Source organism: Plasmodium coatneyi, chromosome 12 (assembly GCF_001680005.1).
Source record: "Plasmodium coatneyi strain Hackeri chromosome 12, complete sequence".
Classification (NCBI taxonomy): domain Eukaryota; phylum Apicomplexa; class Aconoidasida; order Haemosporida; family Plasmodiidae; genus Plasmodium; species Plasmodium coatneyi.
In genome coordinates, this window is record NC_033567.1 from 662,604 (window position 1) to 679,147 (window position 16,544).

Sequence of the window (16,544 nt, forward strand, 5' to 3'; positions counted from 1 at the left end):
CACCCATCAGAGTTGCGTTTAAGCATATAAATATTTAAAAAAGAAGAAAAAAAAACACAGAAGCAACATGAAGGGAAAAAAAGAGAAGAAAGGCCCAAGTGAAAATAAAGGCAGCCAAAAAAAGGTTCCAACAAATTTAAAAAGAAAAAAATGTCCAAGCAATGAACAGGAATATGAATCGAATAGCAAGCATGAACAGAATAACGAGAATTACAAAATTAGCTCGCCAGAAGTGAATACCATGAGGAAGGGAAAAAAAAAGAAATTAACTGAAGAATCAGAAAAGAAAGAAGCCGAAAATGTTTTGTTTCCTTTAGACAATAAGGATGGCGGGCACCCATCTAATGGCGAATGCCCCTCCGTGAGTAACGTAGAAATGGGGAAGGTTAAGCCGGGGCAGAAGGTGAAGAGGGGGAAGCAGTCCATTAGTAGAGGTGAAGAAAAGAACGGTTATCCCAAAGAGGATGCCAATAAGAAGAATGGAAGTAAAAGGAAGAAGAAAGGGCGTATTGATGGTTCAGATTCGTCCTCAAAGCTTTTAACCAAAGGGAAAGAGGTTGCCATAGATCGGGAGGGAGCAAACGGGAGGACCAAACGGATGCTGAGAAAAATGGATAACCATGTTGCTCAGGAGGAGGGAAAAGAAGAAAAACAGAAGGAAGAGGAACATACACAGGCACAACAACAGAAACAACAGGAAAAGCTAATGATGAAAGAAATTAAAAATTACTACGGAATAGTGAAAGTAAGGAATCCAAACAGCCAAGTTGGGAAAGGATACCTTTCAACCCTCCAGATCAAACTAAACACAAATGTAAAGGTTTCGGATACTTTCGCTATAGTCCAGTTGTCGTCCCCAGAGGATGCAGACATCACTTTGGTGTCTCCGCTTATGTGCGAAACCAGGAAGGGTCTGAAAGCGGAATGTGTAAAGGGCCGTCTGAAGGAGGTACCCCAATTAGATGGCCACTTTAAGCAGGTCCGCGAAAAATTGCCCCTCGAAATAATCGATAATTTAATTTTTAAAAATAAAACCCATGACTACGACAAGTGGGTACCAGATTGCCGCATCTTACTAGTGACCGGACTACCATTCGATCAGAAGGAAGAAAACATTCTGAATACGCTAATTGACGTCTATTATAGGAGCCAAGATAGAGACCCTATATTGGATGTGTTGGGTATAGACAAATCTGATTATTTGTTTGATTGTGAGAATTTATATGCAGCTGTGGAGGAGCATCCGAACAAGTACGAATTATTCGCAAACCATTTGGGCATTATCAAATTTGCTTTACTTTTCGGAACAAAACCGAATGCAAGTATAAACATGATAGATCACACGCACCTGCTTATTAACCTCAATGAACTGTGTAGAGCTAATCGTTGTCCAGCGGGTTCTATTGGATCACTCTACTTTAAGAATGAACAGTGTGCCAGAAAATTTTGGAGGGTTTTTAAATTGTCTGATAATTATATGTATGAAAAATACGTTAGATTATTCCCAGACAAAAATGAATTGAAAGTCTATATCGAGGGATCTGTATATTTCATAATGCCTGGTGCCCTCTTCGTGAACTTAAATTATGCGCAACTCAATTTGGTACTTAACAGTTTACAGCAAAAAAGATCAATTGTCTTCGAGAAAATTAATAATATTAAATTTAAATATCCCGACAAAACTATCTGGGATTTAATCGCTGCTAATGTAACTTTGGATGGTGCGCTTGATGAGGGGGCCACTTCGCAGCAGGCCGTCGGGGAAAGAAGCCTAGACGCAAACGATCAGCTGAGAGGTACTTCTATCGGTCATTTTATTGACCGAATGGTGAGTGCCGCTAAGGGGAAAATCAACCAACATTCTCCAAATAGTATGAATGAACAGAAGGATGAAAAGGTGGTGAAAGATGTACTCGAAGATGTGCGTGAAGGCGAACGCAAATATGCGCATGATTACGATGATAGTAACTCATCTGGCTGGGCAACAGACCATATCCTTAACGAATGTGATTCGGAAAAGTCGCTTGATGAAAGTGACAGAGAGGAGATGGAAGATGAGGAGAACGCTTTCCACAACAAAATTCACTGCATCCCAAATTTCCTCATGCGCATTTACAATACGCATATAAACAGGTACCTAATGGACAACGGGCTTTACCTGCTAGCATGTCCATACTTAGACGGGGAATCGGGAAAAAAAGTGGCGAACTTCTTAATAAAGTTTCACCTGCTAGATTGGACATTTAGCGAAACAGATGATGCATGCTACTTTTACCTTTTCAAATCCATAATAAGTGTTTTTGCAGTATCCAAAAAGATTTTTAAGGGAACTTATAATTATTTAGTCACCACACTCTTTTTGAAATTGCCCTTCGGATTAGTCCCGGCCGTTTATATCCGCGTGAACCCCAGACTGCTAGGCAATATGGGGGACGGTCTCAACTTCACTCCGGCTAAAATGTTCGAGGAAGTGACGGAGGTGAGGGGTTTTGCAGAAAAGGCGAAGAATGACGAACACGCGCACACAGAAAATTCCGTCCTAACACCAGCTTAAATCCCAACGGGAAAAAATGCATCTAAAAAAAAGTAAAATAACGAGATAGCCAATTTGTTGGGAAAGCAAACTATGCAATCGATGCCCCATGGTATGGATTTAATCCCCGCAAAGGGTGCTGGGGGAGGGGTTGACATGCACGGTGAGGGAAGTTCACCCCTGTAGGATCATCCTCATGAGGATAGCTGCCTGAGCAGAAACCCTGGTGACAGAACAGCAGCAAAATTTACTGTCACAAAAATGCTAACCTCACAAATCTGATGAACTCCAGGGAAACATTTTAGAAGGACAAAAGAAAATCAACCACGTCACGCAGATGTACATAAATAATCCAAGTAAACAAGGCAGCTCCAAAGGTCTCAAACGGCAAGATGCATCGCAAATATGTTGCGTTCCGCTTTTTGTGTTTCACTTTTTGCGCCTCACTTTTTTTTTTTTTTTGTATGCAAAAGGTAAACTGTGGGAGGGTGAGGGCCTCCATACAAATTATGCGCATTCGCCGTGGCACTTGATGAAGTCACCGTATTATATGGGTGATGCAGTGACCAGATAGGCGATGCTTGTCGTGCCCCACCAACCATAATTGAAATCCCCACGTTGAATGTGTTCTTCTGCAAATTTTATCACACATTTTTTTTTTTTTAAGTGCATTTTTTTTTCAATTTCATTTATTACTCTCTTTAACAGCCGCGTTTATTCTGTTCCCAGGTGGACAAAAAAAAAAAAAACATTTCATCGAATTTGGGCTGTTCCACCATTCCATGTGGTCATACATATACAAGTGTGTATATATATACGTACATGCGCAGATGGAGGATATGTCTCCCCACCTTGACGAGTGAGGAGCAAAAGGAATTTGCCCCCGCAGGGAAGCCCTTCCAAGGGGTGTGGTACCCAATTTTGCAGCTCAAACTGCCAAATTGAAAAGTGGACCAAGTGGATGAAGCGAACGGGTGAACCAATTTTGCACGTTTTTCAAATTCTACAAATTAGTTACAACACATGTCCACCACTATCCTCTACTTAGGGGCCTTTTCCTTTTTGACGCACTGCAAATACGGTTAAGTGGATTGTTCAAAATGTTTTGTCTCGCCTCCCATTTTTTCGCTTCTCCCAATGGAATGAAACGCAAACGGTTAAACGATATCCTGTTAGGAGTTTTGGTAAGTTTCCAATGGGGGGACAGATGTGTAGGGCTGTTTTCTCCCACCAAATTGAGCACAAACAACAAAAAAAAAAAAAAAAGGAAAGGGGAATAGAAGAGAAGTGAGAGCAACGCAAGGGAAGAAGCCAATCAAATGGCATACGCAACATGCTGGGTATATAATGCAGAGTGGGCGGCCTCACTTGAGGGCCTCCACAAAGTTCGACTTGTATGCAGGAGGTTCGATGGTCTCCTCACTGGCAGACTCGGACATTTTCTGCATTTGTGGCAGCACACTCATCAAAATTAAGAAGAAGAGGAAAATTAAAAAAATAGGACTCTTAAACAAATTAAATAAATAAAAATTCTTTTTGGGCATCAAAAAATCATACACATTTTTAGCCTCAAAAACAATGTTGGTAACCATCAAGTTGCTGTTTTCAAAAGGAGATATCTGCTCATATGCTTGGACAACGTAAACCTTGTCATTGTTTTTCGTGACGCTTTTTTTTACATTCACTTGGTACTTATTAAATTCAATGTATGGATGGTTAACAAACATGTTGTAGGTTCCTTCCTTTACGTTTGTAAAAATAAATTTCCCATTTTTGTTTGGCTTCTTATATATATCTGAATCGAGGTACACGGTACAATCTGCCAAGACATTCACATTCGCTTTGATTGTGCCTTCTACGTAGTTGTTCTTCAATTCAATGGCAGGTCCTTTGCTTTCAGTTATCCCCATTAAGAGTAGGCAGCTGGTTATAGCCACCACAATGGCCCTCACTATGTTCATCTTGTTCGCTCGAGAATGTTACCACTGAAGGGGGGTGGTGCGGCACTTAAGAGGTAGCCCCTCGGCAGCTACTTCACATTAACAACTGCTTCTTCGTCACGCGTACATATATAATGCTTCTTTTCGTTGGTATTTCCGTTTGTAATTTTTCCTCCTTTGCTGTTCGAAATCGGCTCATATTCAACCTTGCGCCTTCTTCCTATTTTAACCGTTTGCTGGTGACACGCAAAATAAAAAACGTTTATACATGGCCAGGAAAAAAATAGGTTGGGATGTTCCCCCGTTCCTGTTTGCGTTGCATATGTGGTAACGAAGCAAAGGTAACAAACTGAAGCGACAGTTTGGGATATATGCTCACGCTGCGTTCTATTAAAAATTTTTTTCTTTTTTTAATGGGAACTCTTGCTACATACATGTATATAATAATATGCACCTCTCGAAACCCAAAAGGCTCATCTAAAATGGGAAGAAGTTCGTTTTTATTTTTTTTTCTTTCCACCGCGTATGCTTACATGAAGGGGAGTAGTACATACTATTTTAATTGTGCTGTTGATATGCCCCCCCCCCCACAGTGGTGTAGATATCTCCACATGGGTTTAGCGAGGAGGTAAATTCGTCATCCATAAGTGAGTGACCCGTGTGCGGTGTTGGGTACAAGTGCAAAAGGGATAAACTCTCATGAACGGTACGAAAAATTAACATCCTCTATCACCACGTTGGACTCCTCATGGGGGACATAAAATTATACCATCCATTCTTTAAAACAAGATCCTAATCGTTACACTCACCGGACTATGATTTCTCGTCGCCCCCCTTGCTCAATGTTCGTAACTATGCTGCACAAACCTGGGAGTGTGTTACCCAATTTTCACTAGGCTATTAGCACCCCTCCCTTTTTTTTTTCCCCTTTTTGGCGCAGAATGTGGTGCAACAATAACAGAACAGAATTTCCTACACTTGTTTTTTAGAACTTTTAATATAACGGAGAGTCGTTTCTATCCTTTTTTAAAAAGAATAAAAACATATGTGCAAATATATATTGCGCATGCACACAATATATCGTATCAATCGAATCCTCATTTTTTTATGAACATCAAAAAAAAAAAAAAAAAAAAAAAAGAGGGAATTACACAAAATGTTGGCACTTTAAAAAATTTACAGAGGGTGAATGAAATACTGCGGAGGACAAAAAATTGGTGACAAAAAAAAGGGAAAAAAAGCATATAATTCGTCTGGTCTGGTCTTTTTTTTCCTACCTCTTTGTGGGTGTGGGACTTATATTATGGGCCATTGTAATATAACACTTCTTTGAATCTCAAATAAATGCGGCTTGCTGTGTATATAAAAGGGGCGAAAACAACATGGGTCACGACATAGAAAAGATGAGAGGCAAAATTGAAGGCAAACTCGAAATAACAATCACAAACGAATGCTACGGTGAGCACTTTATTTTGCAAAAGTGAAATGACGTGTTTACCTATTTTTTCAAAAAGGGTGTTAATATTCTCACCGGTCTGCGAAAAAAAAAAAAAAAAAGAATGTAAAAAGAGATGAGAATAAGTATTTCCTCCACTCTTCATGAGAATATTTTTGGTCTTCGTTCTTCAGTTCGTTGTAATTCCCCTACTAGCACCACCTGGGCATTTGTGTACCGTCGGTGTTGCCGCACATTTTCGCATTTTACAGCATGTTGCTATGTTTTAATTTATTTTTAAATTTTTACCTTGGCGGAGCATTCGATAAAGGACACATTTTCTTGTTCGCAGAACTTCATCACCATCTGCAAAGTATAGGGGAAAATACAACGTCGGCGTTGTGTGTCGTAAAAAAAAAAAAAAATGCCAGCACAAAAAGGGAAACAACCAACCGACAGGGTGATAATTCACATGAACTGTGCATAACATATGATCCATTTGCTTCGCCATTTTTATTTTTTTTTCATTTTTCTCACCTCCGAATTCAGCTTTTGCGGAAGGTCCTTTTTATTTGCGACCACCATGATGCAACAGTTTCTCGATCCATTCGACTTTATTTCATTAATCCAGTACTTGAGCGAGTTGAAAGATTCCACGTTGCTGCGTATATTTTGGGGGGTGAAACACATGGTGCAAATGTGAACCAAAATGTTCCTCAAAGCATAAATCCGCATGTGTGAGGCGCACGCGGAGAAGCAAGCCATACGAACTTACTTCGAGTCATACACGACTACCGCCCCGTAGGCATCGCGATAATACAGCGGCGCCATGGACCGAAATCGCTCCTGCCCTCCTGTATCCCAAATGTGCAGTTTCATAGTGACTCCTAAAGGGAAGTAAAATATATGTTCGATATATCCTACGGTATGTACATCTGCACATGCGCATTTTGCTATCGATGAGGGAAGAAAAAGGCACACTACAACACAGGAGTGTATAGAACAATGCAATGAACAGCCTCTTACACACGAATGGGCACATATAAGGATATATATGTGATCACCCCCGCCCGTGAGTTCCTACTTACCATTTTTAAGCTCAATGGTGTGGTGCAGAAAGGCAGCTCCTATTGTCACCTGGTGCTTATCGGAAAAACGACCGTGGCACAGGTATAGGGCGATACTAGACTTCCCAACTCCACTGTCCCCTAATAAAACAATCTTCACTTTCGTATCGTTTTTTTTTTGCTGCTCCGATGCAGACGTCACAATGTTGATGTTTCTGGTCGAAGTTGGTCTTTGTGAACTTGATGTGCATCCCATGCTTGAGCATACAAAACACGTATATGTACAAGTGGGGGAGTAATAGGATTGGGAGGAAGCCAAAGAGTAGGTGCTTATCTATGCGTATACTTATCCCTCTTGGCGCTAATGTCTACTCAATTTTAACTTCAATGTGCGTTTTTTTTTTTTTTTTACACTCTTTTGCATATCCCTTTTATTTTTGTGTCATCAAGACGGTGCAAACTCACAACAAAATGGAACATTTCCTGATGAGGTACATAGCTACCTTTATGCCCCCGAAGAACGAATAAATTGCTTTTTTATTCTATTCATAATTCAGTTATACGCCCATGCGCACAAAAACGGGTTTACTATGGGGTTAAGAGAGCGATCAAGCATACGCCTTTCACCGCATGCATAATAAGTTATACGCGCATTCGACTTGTATCTGTGGGCATTGCACAAATTGAGAATATGGACTTTTCCTGAAAAACACTTATGAGCGCATAATTTACCTTCCTCATTTTCACCCTCCTACGTTGAAATGACAATCTTTTGTGCTTTTCTTATATTTACTGTTTTATTTTTTCTCCTAGTCAAGTTAGGCAAAAAAAAAAAAAAAAAAAAAAAAAAATATGCATGCCGCTTTGCACGTTCTGGAGAAATATTTAAAAAAAAAAAAGAAAAATAGGAAACGCGGAGCTCCAGATTATGTGAAGTCCATAAAATGTATGCAATGATCCCCCCCTTACTGAATAAGCAACCTTTCTTTAATAAAAATAATTCTAGAAGCATTTAGCCGAATTCGTTCGTGTTTCACACTGCATACATCACTGAACAGGACTCATCGCCATCTTACTGCCTAAGGCGCTCCACTCGCATGGGTGGTTAATTTACCCCACCCTGATCATACGACACACAACACGCGAACGGAAATGTATAAAGAAACCGTACTGGCAGAGATATTCCCCTACTCCTTCTTCGCAAAAGGGTGTTAAAGGGGAACCCCTCCCCAAAAAAATTGAACAACGAAGTAACTCTTCCATTTTTAGTAGTCTAAAAGTTCATACCTTTTGTTCATGTGAAGAATTTCTCAAAAGCGAAAAAATAACAAACCTTATCACCTCTTTGGAATTAACTCTCACGTGCTTACACATATATATGCAACCCCTTTGAAACCCCTAGACATGAAATCTATTAGCGCATTGAAAGAACAGGGCGAGCGGGGGTAAAAAAGAACATCCCCTTAGAAGTAATAATGTTCTTTGTGACCGACTTTGCACATAACAAATGATGTCATAAAGACCAGTGAACTGCGCTCAAAGTGGATCATTCCGCCTGTCGACAACATTACGCACATGTAAAGGAATATACACACAATTTATCGCTTGCTAAAAGAAATGGCAAAAAATATAAATTCTTCATCATTTGTGTAAAGGTGGGGACTGTTTTTTTTTTTTTTTTTTTTTTGTTCCCCGTCTGCTTACACAAACGTGTTGGAACTATTTCTATATTTTACTTGCCCCAATCATTGAGGTAACAACCTGTCTTTTTCCTTCACTTTGGCAAAATGAGAACTTTTTTTTTAAAACGAAAAGGTTTGGGTCTTTCTGTAACTTCACAGGGATAGGTAAAAATGCCAAGTAGGTCAACAGGTGAATTAAAAAAAAAGGGAAGAAAAAAATCATATCAAATGGGGAAGCAAAAAAAAAAAAAAGTAGGAGCATAAGCAAAACCTTCCTTTATTTCCTTCGTACGAGCAACATTCCCATTATATTGGAAAAAAAAAAAAAAAAAAAAGTTTTTTTACACATATGACCATATTTTCTTTTTCTTCACAAAACTACATTTTGTTGAAGATTGTGCAGCAGGGGGGGAGGATAAAGAGCCTGATAAAAAACGCTCTACACTACACTTCCTTTTAGCAATTTGGATGAAACAGAATTAATAGTCGTCGCTGTCTTCATCTTCCTCCTGGTTCTCTTGATTTTCATCATCATTTTCAGCGTAAAAGCTGTTTGAATCTGCGCGTTCATTTTCTTCGTCCTTTGGGTTATTTTCATTATTCTCGACGTTTTCTACATTGTCATCATTTTCGTTATTTTCATTATTTGCCTCTTCCAGCTCTCTTGCCTTTTCGGATTCTTCTACAACTCTTTGGGCAGCTTCCTTACTCTCAAATCCAACCCAGGCCCAGCCGTCATCATTAGTTCCTGGTTCGTAAAAGTAAACTTGCATGGCTCCGTACTGCTCAAGGGAATTTTTAAACTGATCTATGGTCACGCCTGTTTTTATGTTTTTTATAAAAATTCTGGTGTCAGCTGCAGTTAGCGTGATGTCATGTTGAGCCTTGGTCAAGAAGGTGTTGATGGTGGAGGGTGTTTGGGGAGCCTGGACCCCGCAGAGGTGTGTAAAGGCCATTTTTTATCAACGAAAGGGGGGAAAAAAAGGAAAAACGCGAAGGGCAAATGCAGATGCAAAAAAAACGCAACTGAAATGTGCGCGCACTGGATTATTGGGTTAAATGCAGTAAGGTCAAATAAAAAGGCTAGGAGTTCACTTGGAGCAATTCACTTGGGTGAAACAGTTAACGTGCAAATACGTAAAGTAGCGTTCGAACTTTGCCAAATATTTTTCCAAATTAAAAGACAATTTAATACTGCCAATTATGTGTGAGTGTTAAGGGGGCAATTTTTTTATGAAGGAAATCAAATTACGTTAAAAGGTGAGAACTGCGTAGAGAAAAAATAAATAACAAAATGAAACAAAAAAAAAAAAAAAAAAAAAAAAACATATCAGAACAGAACAAAACAGAAAAAAATGGTGAAACGAAAAAATAGCAAATTTATAAACACACACGTGTTTACACTTGTTTACAATCGCGAATAGTTTCGTACAGTTTTGTAAAATTAAATTAACAAATTTGCAGAATGGATGGAATTAATTTTCTGACTTTTCCTCACCACAATGATTGACTGAAAATGGCTGTTTTGCTGGCCGCAATTGTGATGTTGGTTTTTTTTTTTTTTTTCCATCCATTTTGGCTGTTTTGACCACGTCGGTTGATTCGGCTGCATGGCTATTTTTTTACCCTTCTTTTTTTTATTTTGTGCATGTAAAAAAAAATCTTTTCATTGATACAGCCAAATTTTTAATCTGTTAATGCTCCCTTTTTTACTATATATCTGTACACACACAGAAAGGAAAAAATTGAATGGAACTCCTTCATGGTTCCTCCTTTTCCAATACGCCTTTTTTGTGTGTTAAATGTGTACATAACTGTCAAGGGTGGAAACTCCCCGTTCGAGGTGAAAAGATATTGGAAAAAAAAAAAAAAACGCCCTGTGCACACTTAGTTGCATCCCCTAATGTGTGCACTATTTGTAAAGCTACGCCGTGTGGAATTACCTACAAATTGTACCCTGCAACACACAGCTAGCCAAATGTTCTGGAAAAAAAAAAAAAAGCTATTTATCCACAACGGCATTTAAAGTTTCCCCTTATGCAGCACTTTATTTTCCACATAGTTTAAAAATGTTACATGTTCCTTCTTAAGGTAAAACAAGTTCATTTCTTTTGCCATCAATTCGGGAAAGCTTTCACATGGCAAAACACGAAAAAAAAAAAATAAAAAGGGGGTAAAAATGGCCCACACGGGCTATAACGAGTTGTTAAAGAGGCTTTAAAAAACAAATAGTAAAAAAACATCAGCGCTTACGTAAACTTTTTAATATGCGCAATATTTTACAAAAAGGGACCTATTTCCTCAAAAAAAAATTGTGTAAAATGGACAGACTAATCAATCCTATAACCAGTCTGAAATTCTTCCTCATAATATTTAATAAGTACATCATTTGGGGGGGTACTCCAGAAACAGGTACATTCATCTTGTACATATGCACGCTCATGTATTTGTACGATTAATGGATGGAAAAATAGTGGGGAAACTTTTTTTTCAATTCGCAAAATTGATTACAACTGTAAGCTAATTTAAAAGGTGTGGGATGGATAACATGTTGGTGGTTTCGATACAAAATTCGATCATAAGCACATTTTATAATGCTAACATGGACCTTCCACATCTTCACGCATACTACTCTTCGGTTAACTATACGTTGTCAAAATGGTTACTCCCTAAAAATTCTTCATTTTATAATCTGCATAATTTGCGACAACTCAGTTACCTCCTGCTGACTAATATCCTTGTATTGCCTCAGAATGGACTCGATAATGTTCCTTAACTGGTATTTAAAGTTTCTAAAGAAAAAAAAAAAAAAGGAAAAGAAAAATAATGAAATATATTTACAAGTTTGTTCGCCAATTTTACATTTTCGAATTTTCCAAACGGGAAAGAAGCATTCGTTTTACCCTCTCTTCTCCTCGACGTAATGTGTCTTAATAATATGATACAAGAATTTCACGGCGGCAACTTGTTTGGAAATCAGCCTGTCAACTACATCTTTGGTGGTGCACTTTTGTGCTACACTCTGTATAGTGGTGGGCGCGAAAAAAAAAAAAAAAAAAATCGATGTTATGGGGGTTGTTTAGGGGCCACAAAAAAGGGGAAAATACATATACACTCAAACATATACAGACGCATGTACACAGGTTTATACGCTCACGCCGATGTGCGGAAGCGCTGCGCCGCCAAAACATACCTCTAAGGAGCGTATCTCCTTAACTTTTGCCTCGTACGAGTCAACGAATCTGCCCTTTATAAAGAGAAAAAAGGAGAACGCATTCCAGTAGGAGTCACACTCAGAAATGTAAGCCGATATGGTGCCCATGGTTGTAATAACTTTGTCCAGATAACTCAATCCATTTTTATCAGGAATTATGGTCTGCTTGTCATTTACAATAAGATCAGAGATGTATTCATAAACCCACGGCTGTATCTGTTTGACTTTATTCTTTTGACATAAAGTGATCAATGCCAAGCAGAAACTATCGACGTCATTTTGCATAATGGACAATTTAAGATAAGTATCCCAATATTTCCACTCATTATTGTCAACCTTGACAGCTTGATTTATACAAATTTTTGCTGCTTTGTACATTTCTTTTTTCATATACAGGTAGGCCAAATTTCCATAAGCCTTTCCAGAATCTTCATTCGTCATGCTAACCATACGTGTGAATGCTTTTACGGACTCATCGATTTTTTCTATTTTCATGTAGGAGCAACCTAGGATAAACCATATGTCGGGAAAAAGGGGAGATATTTCCAGAGCCTTTTCTAAATACTCACAACACGGATTGTACATTTCCTTACGGTAGTAAAAATTCCCAATAAATCTTGCCGCTTTCGCATATTTATAATTTGACAGTTTCCATGCATCTATGTAATAGTTCAAGGCATTCTTCGTGTCGACCAATCCGTATAAACATAACAAAGGGGGAGTTTTTTTTTTTTCTAGCAGATCGTCTAATAACTCTTTTGCTTCTTCTTTTCTATCTGCTTGAATCAAACAGGTGATGGCTTCTTCCCATAATTTCAAATCCTTAAAAAGGTTGAAAGCGGACACTACAGATCCCGTTTTCACCATAATATTTCCTATTTCTTTTTTCAGTTCCCAAGTGGTTGGATAGTACACATCAAAAAGGAATTTTACCCTTTCTCCCCCGTGTGGTTTCATATCGTATGTCTCTTTCAGTAATTCATTTAGCTGCGCAGCAGCTCTATCTACGGTCTTCAATCGAAATGTTTCACATTTGCACTTATACCATAGAATACACGAGTGCAATAGCCAATTCTGATATTTTATCTGTAACAAATTGTTGTCTCTATTTTTTATTCCTTTTTGTTCCTTCTTGCTCGATTCCACATTTACATCATAGCATTTGAGGCACCTAGATATAACTGCACTTATCTTTTCGAACTTTATTTCGTCGTAGTGTGGATTGAATCTAATCATGGAATAGCAAAAGTTGATCAAGGTTATCTGTTCATCAAATGTTAATATTTTAAAATAGTTATTTTGTGAATCCGTAAAGTATGGCTCTTCTAATATGTCTGTATCTGGGTCGAGGTCTTTTAATTTCCACATTACTTTTCCGTTTTGATTTGTTTTAGCCTGTTCGTCCCTATTTGGTGAGCATTCTTCTGTGTCAATGTTGGTGGGGGGTTCGATTCCCGAGGAGGTGCACCCTTCGGGGGATTTTTCTTCCCCAATCGGATTGGCATGATGATCCGTCGACTTCTCACCCTTTTGGTCAATCTCTTCCCCATTTTTTGCTTCCATTTTTTTGCATGTCATTTTGTCTACATGTTCTTCTCCTAAACATTCTACCTCTGGGCTTACTTCATCCGCTTTTTTTCCGCGAACACAGCAGTTTCTCTCCTCACACTCCTCCGTAGTCATCTTCTGCGAAGCGGCTAAACTGGAGGGAGTTTCCTCACCTGCGCCTTCTTCCCTCTTTTCACTTTCCTCCTCATGGGCATCCCCTCCTTTCTTATCATCAATAATTCGGTAGTCACTCCTCAATATGTCGTACTCACTGAGGGGCTCTATTTCTTTCAAAACTACAGATGTGTTGTCCTCCTCTTGTCCCCTTTTCGCCTTCAGCACTAAAATGGTGGCAGGTATCTTCTGGTACTTTCTCTTTATTCCCATTCTTCCGGTGAAGGAGTAGCTAAACTGACTCATCTCCGCAAGAACGTCCAGTAACCTCTGATAAGCATATACATAATTGTAGAAGGCCAAGTATATGGAAAAGTTAGATAAAGCACAAATCTGGAAATTTTGTGACATGTAATTTTCACAAAAGAGGTCGCAATTTTGCAAGTCCTTTTCATTTTCTCTCAAATGGGCAAAAATGTCTGGTACTTGTTCAATGACATTTATTTCTTGATCAATTAGTTCAAAATCGCTAGTCAGTAGTTTCACGTTTTTAAATATCCTAAGTGGAATGTCCACTACGTGGATTTTCAAGGAATAAAAACAGTCGTTGCTAGATGCAGCAAACAGTCTCTGCCATATGAAATAAATTCTGGCTTTCCACAAATATTTGCTTTTAACAAAGTGTAGAAGCTTCGTCTCATTGTATTTTTTTTTTTTTTCTCCTTTTTGGTTCATCCCTACTGGGTTTTCCTTCTCAGGCACACACGTCATCTGCGGCGTGGAAGAATTACCATCTTGGGAGTTTTCGCCCAATCCGTTTGGTGTCCTTTCCTCGAAGTAGCTGTACTCATTTGAACACATAATCGGCTGATCTGTTTGATTAAAATTATTCACTAGGTCCAGCAAAATTACGGATAAACAGAAGGCATTCATTAACTCACAGTGGGCATATATGGTCTCCCCCTCCAGCGATAAAAATTCCAAACATGAATTTAAAAACTCTTCATTTTTTATTTTCATCGTTTGGATGAACTCGCAAAAATGATTGTCTTCGTCGCACACCTGTGATGTTTGCATTTTCTTCTTTTCGCTGTCCCTGTTGGGGGGTGGAGGCCCTGTCCAGTTGTACTGCACGAACATATTCAAAAATGCGTAGCAGCAGAGGAGAATTTTTATTTCGTGAAGGAACGTAAAGCAAATTTGAAAAAAAGGAACTTTATTGCCATTCAGGCCTTCACTTTGTTCTTCCGCCTTGGGGCCCCATCTCTTCCCTATATCTACCTTTTCGCGAGAAACATAACAAAATAATTCCTCCTTCACCAAGCTAATACTGCTGATGTCGTCATTTTTAAGAGTATCAGAAATGAACTGAAATATGTCTCGTACCCATGGGTCAACGATGCACTCCTTATGGTTCCCTGCTTTAATCAACTTTAAAAAGTGGAACAAGTTTCTAACTTGAGATGTTAACTCTTCTACTTGACAATCTATTTCACTCACTTTTTTCGGCGCTTCTTCCGCATGGCTCCTACACAAATCTGCCAGTTTTTTCGTTATTTCTGTCTCTTCTTTGTCGTAAAAGTCATCATTTTCTGGACTGAGGTAAATCAGCTCTTCCACAGACCATAGAATGGATTTCAAGTCTTCCATTGGGGGAAAAAAGTCTGTGCATTTTTTTTCTTCTAAATTGGCAGAAAAAAATAAAATAACCTAGCCAGGAGGCTATTTTCGAAAATGCAAAAATATCCTCCAAAGGGGAACAATCATTGGGAAGTAAATTCAACTATAAGGGGGCCTTAGCCTACAAAAGATTGTCCCTTATATTCTAAACGTTTGCAGAACTGGTCGAAAAGGAGAGGCGAACGTTTTTTTTTTTCTTCTTTCAAGAAAGCAGAGTTGGCAGCTTTTTTCTCGTTTGTTCCACTTTCTCGCGATAAGAATGTTGGCAAGTTTGGTATGCCACCGCGGTTGGAAATGCTGGGCAACAAATTTTCTCTATTTTTTTCTTCTACTATTTTTTTTTTCTATATATTTTTTCCTCTTTTTTTTCCTTTTTTTTTTTTTTTCTTCACCTTTTGGTGCGTCGTCTCACCTGTAAATTGGAACCGCTAAGCCTTTTTCGCCGTCGCCTCGGAGTGGCCGTGCGGGGGTGTCATTCTGACTTGGTTGTCCCCTTTTATAAATCTTTCATTTGTCAGAGGTTATTTCTTGCGGGTGTTTACGCCCACATGGGCTTTCACCGTTCACGCAAGTTCGTAGCGAATAAAAAACGATTTCATCGAGGTCTTCCACTGTTTATTTGGTTCACATTCTCCACATGAGTACCTCTGCGCATGCGTTCACAATTAAAGGTGGGAAGTGCGCTATCAATAAGGTTTGGCGACCTTCATTTTTGCAGCCCCATTTTGCCGCATTCTTTATGCCATGCTCTGATTGATGTTAAACAGGCGAAGGGGTGATTTCAGAAAAAATATATTTTCACGCGCCCAGTTCGAAAAAGCACAGAAGAGGTTTCATTCATAGAGGAACCTTTTACCACACCATGTGTAGCTCCGTTATAGTACAGAAAATGAGTAAATAGGATGGGCGAAGTGGTGATTCCCCCCCGTTTTGAGGGAACCCTTTGTGCCGGTGGGCTCCTCACAAAGGTGTACCTCTATTCATAATAGGCAGGTTACACTAATATAAATAATAAGAGGTGAATATTTGGGACCATTAAATTATCCCCAACCATCCACACACACACATACATACATACAATAACGCTCATAAACGTGTATATGTGGATCTACACATATTTCTACTCTGACACATCAACACCTTTACGTCACATGGGGAGCCACTCAGCAATGTCATGGTCTCATAACTGAGGGTGACGGATGACCCAGTTACAGAGTACGCGAAGAGGGAGGGGGACAGCGAACGTTCGACAGAGATGCATACCTTTCCTTCTCCTTGTTGATGGTGCAAATTAACATGCAAGAAGCGAAATAGTAATTCTTAGAGCAGGC

General features: G+C 39.0%; 5 protein-coding genes across 5 annotated transcripts; 1 reads left to right on the forward strand and 4 right to left on the reverse strand.

Annotated features, from left to right (window-relative positions):
• Positions 1–67: 67 nt before the first annotated feature.
• On the forward strand, positions 68–2,554 carry PCOAH_00038260 (Uncharacterized protein; the record flags this gene model as incomplete). Its single annotated transcript, XM_020060617.1, has 1 exon — positions 68–2,554. The coding sequence occupies one exon, from the start codon at positions 68–70 to the stop codon at positions 2,552–2,554; it is 2,487 nt and encodes an 828-aa protein (XP_019916996.1).
• A 1,343-nt stretch (positions 2,555–3,897) lies between these two features.
• On the reverse strand, positions 3,898–4,494 carry PCOAH_00038270 (Uncharacterized protein; the record flags this gene model as incomplete). Its single annotated transcript, XM_020060618.1, has 1 exon — positions 3,898–4,494. The coding sequence occupies one exon, from the start codon at positions 4,492–4,494 to the stop codon at positions 3,898–3,900; it is 597 nt and encodes a 198-aa protein (XP_019916749.1).
• A 1,280-nt stretch (positions 4,495–5,774) lies between these two features.
• PCOAH_00038280 (Rab5B protein) lies at positions 5,775–7,231 on the reverse strand (the record flags this gene model as incomplete). The annotated part of the gene is made up of 6 exons (XM_020060619.1): positions 5,775–5,827; positions 5,972–6,008; positions 6,218–6,274; positions 6,446–6,569; positions 6,684–6,795; positions 6,997–7,231. 6 exons carry the CDS (start codon positions 7,229–7,231, stop codon positions 5,775–5,777), a joined length of 618 nt encoding a protein of 205 aa, XP_019916972.1.
• A 1,905-nt stretch (positions 7,232–9,136) lies between these two features.
• Positions 9,137–9,613, reverse strand: PCOAH_00038290 (RNA-binding protein; the record flags this gene model as incomplete). The annotated part of the gene is made up of 1 exon (XM_020060620.1): positions 9,137–9,613. The coding sequence occupies one exon, from the start codon at positions 9,611–9,613 to the stop codon at positions 9,137–9,139; it is 477 nt and encodes a 158-aa protein (XP_019916681.1).
• A 1,724-nt stretch (positions 9,614–11,337) lies between these two features.
• PCOAH_00038300 (hypothetical protein) lies at positions 11,338–15,183 on the reverse strand (the record flags this gene model as incomplete). The annotated part of the gene is made up of 3 exons (XM_020060621.1): positions 11,338–11,449; positions 11,561–11,679; positions 11,851–15,183. The coding sequence occupies 3 exons, from the start codon at positions 15,181–15,183 to the stop codon at positions 11,338–11,340; spliced, it is 3,564 nt and encodes a 1,187-aa protein (XP_019916380.1).
• Positions 15,184–16,544: the final 1,361 nt, after the last annotated feature.